The sequence below is a fragment of the Brassica napus genome, unplaced genomic scaffold, assembly GCF_020379485.1.
Source record: "Brassica napus cultivar Da-Ae unplaced genomic scaffold, Da-Ae ScsIHWf_2078;HRSCAF=2729, whole genome shotgun sequence".
In the NCBI taxonomy this organism is placed as follows: Eukaryota; Viridiplantae; Streptophyta; class Magnoliopsida; order Brassicales; family Brassicaceae; genus Brassica; species Brassica napus.
Window position 1 is genome coordinate 1 of NW_026015491.1, and position 6095 is coordinate 6095.

Consider the following 6095-nt stretch of genomic DNA (forward strand, 5'->3'; position numbering starts at 1 on the left):
CACCCACTCGAAGAATAACATCTCGGAAACCACTCGTCGTTTCAAAAATCAATCAACAGAGAATGGAGGAGGAAAGAAGCCGACTGATTCGTGAGGCCAAGGAGAGAGAGACACTAAGGGGTGGGCGAATAGGAGACTGCCACGTTAGGGTTCCTTACCAATCCTAGAAATCCCATTTAAAGACCCGGTTCTCTCTTTTTTTTCCTTTTTTTCATTTATTTTTTTTTTTTTCCTTTTGCTTGAAACTCTCCTTAAGAGACCCCCGATGGAGGTGGTCTTATCACCTACAACTTTGAAGTTCGAACTATTCTACTTCTGTAGTGTTCTTAAATATATTAAAATAAAGTATTGATCCCGGTAATATTTCATTCACCAGACCCACAGGGCTACAAAAAGAAAATATTCAATTTTTTCGGTTTGTTCTTTTACAAAAATATACTACTATCTTATGAAGACTCACCAACTCTTGACCATGGTTAGGTGAAACACGGCAAAGTCATAACCTCAAAACCGTCATTTGTTTTGAAGTCACTCTATAAATAAATCACAAAGTCTCCCTGTAACGACACATTATAACCCATACCATTCTCTAACCTTCTTAGCCATCGATCTTTTGCTTTAGCAACAGAAAAAATGCCAGCCGACGGGAAACTCGTCTGCGTCACCGGAGCCGGCGGCTACATAGCTTCTTGGATCGTTAAGTTGCTTTTGGAGAGAGGCTACACCGTACGAGGAACCGTACGGAACCCAGCTGATCCCAAGAACAACCATCTCAGAGAGCTTCAAGGAGCAAAAGAAAGACTCACTCTTCACAGTGCTGATCTTCTCGACTATGAAGCTCTATGCGCCACGATCGATGGATGTGATGGCGTTTTCCACACCGCTTCTCCAATGACCGATGACCCCGTTAGTGAACTATTTTCATAAAATCAATTGATCCGTATATGTCTTCTTAGTTTAAGTCTTATTAATTAATTTAAATAGGAGACAATGTTGGAGCCGGCGGTGAACGGAGCCAAGTTCGTGATCGACGCAGCGGCTAAAGCCAAGGTCAAGCGTGTTGTGTTTACGTCATCGATCGGTGCGGTTTACATGAACCCTAACCGTGACCATCAAACCATAGTCGACGAAAATTGTTGGAGTGATCTTGATTTCTGCAAGAACACAAAGGTATATATATTTATCTATTTTTGGCTAGAAGTTTTCATCAAAACCCACCGACCAAAATCCACGTGACCTAGTAGCATGTGGCTGTAGTAGGTTTACGTGTTTAGCACGAAAACTTCAATATATTTTAACCTTTTTGGTACTTTGTAGAATTGGTATTGCTACGGGAAGATGGTGGCGGAACAATCAGCATGGGAGACGGCGAAGGTCAAAGGTGTGGACTTAGTGGTGCTAAATCCTGTTTTAGTTCTTGGACCACCGCTCCAGTCAGCGGTCAACGCTAGTCTAGTCCATATCCTCAAGTACCTCACCGGCTCAGCCAAGACCTACGCTAATCTGACTCAGGTGTACGTGGACGTCCGTGACGTTGCACTAGGCCATGTTATGGTCTACGAATCACCTTCCGCCTCAGGCCGTTACATCCTCGCCGAGACGGCGCTTCACCGTGGGGAGGTTGTTGAGATTCTTGCTAAATTCTTCCCGGAGTATCCGCTTCCTACCAAGTAAGTCAAAACGTTTGTCTCTTTTAACACTTTGGTCTAAAATTATATCAAAGTCAACACGATCTTGTCAGTCTAATCGATACATAGATACGTTTTTGTTTTAACAATCAATAAATATTATTAGATAGGATAAAAGGGACATGAGTGGTGTTTGGTATTGGCACTTGTCACTTGCCACACACAATGTCCATGTCATGTATTACCTAATGCTGACGTAGAGATCACAAAAAATCATATTTATACACGTTGTGTTTGTGTTTTTGTCTTTCTGTTTATACACTAAAACGTGTAGTCTTGTTACGGGTCTAACTCCATTTGACAAAAAAAACGGAAGTGTACCTGTTTTTCTTCACCTACTCCCAGGAAAGTTTGGTCACTAGTTTGACGACTTGTATCTCTTTTGGCTAGTTCAATAACTGATACGTTATTACTTCAGAGTGTTACACAAGAAATCTTATCCACATTTCGTATATTGATTATCATATTGTTGTTTTTTAAATTCTTTTAGGTGTTCAGACGAGAAGAATCCGAGGGCAAAGCCTTACAAGTTCACTACTCAAAAGATAAAAGACTTAGGGTTGGAGTTTAAACCCATCAAGCAATCTCTCTACGAATCTGTCAAGAGCTTGCAAGAGAAAGGGCATCTTCCTCTTCCTCAAGATTCGAACCAAAACGTCATAATCGAATCCTAGAACAGGAAACGGCCATACACTCTGACCATACACCCACATAAAAAAGCTTTATTCTAAAGTAATACGTTTGATTCAACAAAGTTATTTGTTTAATCCTAATCACACATAAATATATAGCTGATTGCTATTTTTGTAATCTATAATATGCATCACTCATAGTGTATGATATGATAACGCAATAATTCTATTATCCGATGTTATTGTAACATTGTTCATTATATAAACCTACGAGAATCTGATCCCTTTTAAAAAAGATGACAAAAACCAACACTTATAACGTCTAAAAACATTTTAACTACTAAAAAGAGGTCTTTGTGGACTTGGTTTGAGTCCAATTTTATTGGAATCCTAATTTTCAAGATATGATTGAATAAGACTCAATCAAGATCTGAGGCAGCCGCTTTACCATGTAACTGCATGTCAACAATGTCTTGTCTTGGAAGTGTCTCCACTGTTTGTGAGTTTGTTGAAGCAAGAAGAGGACTAGCTTTTCTGTTTTTCCGGAAGACAAGATAAGCTATGGAGGCCAAGTAGATAGCAATGCCTGAGAACCCAAGAATTCCACAAAAGATGACAAGGGCAAGCTTCATGTGACTATGGATGAGCAGCTTAGTGAAACTGCTTACTATGTAGTATATGTTTATCCCCATAATTAGAGCACCAATGACCCAAGTCAAAGTTGTAATCTGTTAGACAACAAAGTAGCATATGAAGTTAATAGATAATGGGCGGTTTTCCATCTTTTCTTTTCTTTGGTTAAGTAAAAAATGTGTTGGGTAGTTACATACCGCCATATGGTTTACATGTGAACCCATCTTGGTTTTGCAGCTAGTGAACTTGAGAAGAGGAACTAGCGCAAATGGGAGCTCAAAGGATAAGATCATCTGTTTAAAGTTAACAAGTCAATGATATGATACAGACCATAAGGTATATAGTAAGTCATATAATCTCTCTGTTTCAATAAATACAATGTTTATGTGATTTTATTTTGTTTCATAATATAAGATCTTTTCACATATTTAAGTATCAAAAACTTTATAATCAAAACTATTTTACTATTTCACTTATAATTAAAGAAATTAAAATTATATTATATTTTTTGTGTTATTTTAAGAAAAAGTAGATTTTGTACTATATAATCAATTAGTATGAAACAGAGGAGTATATGATTAGAGATGGGATATGATTGTGTGTACCGAGGCAATGATGATTAACTTTCCAGCTCCAGCAGAACCACCGATGAGAGCAACTATGAGACTAGGGATAATAGCTAAACATCTAGTTAAGAAGTTTCTGAGCCATGGCTCGAGTCTTAGATCAAGAAACCCTTGCATCACGTATTGCCCAGCATAAGTTCCAGTTATAGTTGAGCTCTGCCCTGAAGCAAGAAGCGCGATGGCGAATAGCTTTGAGCTCCATTTACCCACCACGTTCTGTTTCAAAACAGAGGATGCAACAAAAAAGCTTTAATGTTCTGAAACAAAAGCATAAGGCAAGTAAGCAAGCAAGACACTTACTCGTAGCAGAAACGAAGCCTTGTTTAAGTCCAAATCCTCACATTTAGCACGGTCTTCGGGGGTTAGGTCAGGGGCATTGCAAACAGCACCACTTACTGATATCACAGAGACGTTTATGAGAAAGGCTATCATTAGAGCCAATCCGCTTTCTATCAAGTAAAACCTGCAAGCCTCCTTGATCCCAGTAGATGAACGTGGGATTTTCCTGGAGAGAACCAAGGCAGAGTGGAGGAAGAGGTTGTGCCTGTGGAAAAAAAAGGAGAGGTCGTTATAAAGAAAGTTTTTATGAAGATGGGTGAAGAGAGAGAGAGAGTGAGTGAGCTTACGGCATAACCATGGCTCCAAGCAAAGAGATTGCAAGACCAGTTGCACCATTTCCTTTGAGTTGTGGAACAAAGAGACCATGTAGGACTTCTCCTGGGTCTGGTTTTGAGTAGTGTAGCTCAATGACAAAGCATAGAGCAATTGTGAACACCAGAAATGCAATCAAGAACTCCAGCTTTCTCACCTGTATATCTCACCACATAAGAGTTGAGCAACCATAGCACAGTGAAATTAAAATGATTAAAGATATTTTAAAAAAAAAAAAAAAAAGAATACCCCGTATTGTTGAAGTGCAAGAAGCATCAGTGTACTTAAGCCTGTGAGAAGAACACCAATCCAAACAGGTATGCTAAAGAGCATGTTCAGAGCAAAAGCTGTTCCAATAACTGTAGAAACGAGAGATATTTGATTAGAGAAACGTTATTTGAAACAACAGTAAAGAAAGTTGGTACCTTCTGGAATGTCACAAGCAACTACTGCAATTTCTGCAACAACCCATAGCAAAAAGTTTGGAACTTTGGAGTATTCAGCTCTACAGTGCTCAGCCAAATGTTTTCCTGTGATGATCATATAAGCCAAATGGATTTAGCAAAGTTGATGTGTAACAACTTAGAAGCAAAGAGTAAAACTTTTGTTAAACCTGTGACAACACCAAGATTTGCAGCCAGAGATTGAATCACCAAAGCGGCACAAGAAGCCACCAATATGATCCAAAGTAACTGTTTTTATACAAAGAAATCAATATATATATATATATTTTTTTTAATAAATCTAAAACTATAAAAGAGTTACCCACCTCATACTTGTATTGTGCTCCTGCTTGAAGATCAGTCTCAACTGCAAACACACAAGAATGATATTTGTAGAGTTTAGGCATTAATAATCTATAATTACTGAAAATGATATTAAAAGATGATGATCTTACAGTTTCCAGGATCAATATATGCGATTGAAACAAGAAACCCAGGTCCTAAGTATGCAAAGAAATTCTTCCAGCTCTTTTTCTGCAAACATAAAAAGAAAAAAATCAAATAAAGTTATTAATCAAACATATCAAATCTAGATTTGGTGTGGTTTTGTTGACTCGGACAGGGATATTTCTTGACTCCGAAACAACTGTAACTGGATTTGGATTAACTCAGTTACCTAGTGATATAACAAATCAATCGAACACCTATGAATTTTTAGAAGATTAGAACACATGCAAAATCTACAAACTATTCAAGGGACGTAAATCTAGAGATTAATATTTTTTAAGGGATTATAAAAAGCCAAACCTCGGGGACAATAATCTGATTAGGATCAGAGTTGTCGATGAGTGGAGCGTTGGAGAAGCTTCTGTTCCCACCGTTACTCGATATGAATTGAGGACGTTCAGATGCTGAAGCCGCCATCGCTATCTCTCTTCCTAGTTAGTAATCTGGTTTTTGAGTATTTAAAACGATATATATATAGAAAAGGGAAGGCGAGTTTCGAGGAGAGAATTGTCAAAATGGGATTTAATTAGTGAATAATTTATTTAATTTTTGTAGAAGAAGAACCTTGGAATCTCAGAACAAAAGAAGTGTAGCAGAAACACGAAAAAGGTAAGAGAGAGAGATCTCGAGAGCAGTTCAAAGGTTGTGACTGACAAGATGGAGAGTTTTGTTTTGTTGGGACCTCAAAGTACATTTAAACGATTTTTTTTGTCTTGAGTGTTCTTCTTTTCTCAATTTTTTTTTTGTTATGATCCAATCCAACAAAATCGTAGGGTAGTTTTGCAGAATATTCCAAGGTTAAAAGCGTAGAAAAAATAACTTTTTTAAAAAGATAAGTATAAAGATTGGTATAGTTTAATTTCTTAAACGGTAGCATCTTAAACTAATACAATATTTTTTAAAGATGGTATAAAT

At 37.6% G+C, this 6095-nt stretch overlaps 2 protein-coding genes across 3 annotated transcripts; one reads left to right on the forward strand and one right to left on the reverse strand.

Moving 5' to 3' along the window:
- Positions 1–364: 364 nt before the first annotated feature.
- On the forward strand, positions 365–2552 carry LOC125599968 (cinnamoyl-CoA reductase 2). Its single transcript, XM_048772964.1, has 4 exons — positions 365–906; positions 985–1170; positions 1318–1670; positions 2179–2552. Exons 1-4 carry the CDS (start codon positions 634–636, stop codon positions 2360–2362), a joined length of 996 nt encoding a protein of 331 aa, XP_048628921.1. The 5' UTR covers positions 365–633; the 3' UTR covers positions 2363–2552.
- On the reverse strand, positions 2526–5889 carry LOC125599967 (metal transporter Nramp1). Of its 2 annotated transcripts, XM_048772963.1 has the most exons (12): positions 5745–5889; positions 5481–5611; positions 5129–5207; positions 5000–5040; positions 4844–4922; positions 4656–4760; positions 4480–4589; positions 4206–4387; positions 3880–4123; positions 3559–3795; positions 3151–3246; positions 2526–3048 (listed from the first exon to the last, which is right to left on the reverse strand). In XM_048772963.1, the coding sequence occupies exons 1-12, from the start codon at positions 5872–5874 to the stop codon at positions 2740–2742; spliced, it is 1743 nt and encodes a 580-aa protein (XP_048628920.1). In that variant the 5' UTR covers positions 5875–5889; the 3' UTR covers positions 2526–2739. The 2 variants fall into 2 exon arrangements, with proteins under 2 accessions (XP_048628920.1, XP_048628919.1); XM_048772962.1 differs by having other exon boundaries at positions 5481–5845.
- Positions 5890–6095: the final 206 nt, after the last annotated feature.

Excerpts from the sequence above, each read along its gene's own strand:
- LOC125599967 (XM_048772963.1), bottom strand. The coding sequence starts at position 5,874 with ATGTACTTTGAGGTCCCAACAAAACAAAACTCTCCATCTTGTCAGTCA. Across the intron at positions 5,612-5,744 it reads TTTTGTTCTGAGATTCCAAG|GAAGAGAGATAGCGATGGCG; the intron begins GTTCTTCTTCTA and ends ATTACTAACTAG. Across the intron at positions 3,247-3,558 it reads AGTTAATCATCATTGCCTCG|ATGATCTTATCCTTTGAGCT; the intron begins GTACACACAATC and ends AACTTTAAACAG.
- LOC125599968 (XM_048772964.1), top strand. The coding sequence starts at position 634 with ATGCCAGCCGACGGGAAACTCGTCTGCGTCACCGGAGCCGGCGGCTAC. Across the intron at positions 907-984 it reads CTCCAATGACCGATGACCCC|GAGACAATGTTGGAGCCGGC; the intron begins GTTAGTGAACTA and ends TAATTTAAATAG. Across the intron at positions 1,171-1,317 it reads ATTTCTGCAAGAACACAAAG|AATTGGTATTGCTACGGGAA; the intron begins GTATATATATTT and ends GGTACTTTGTAG.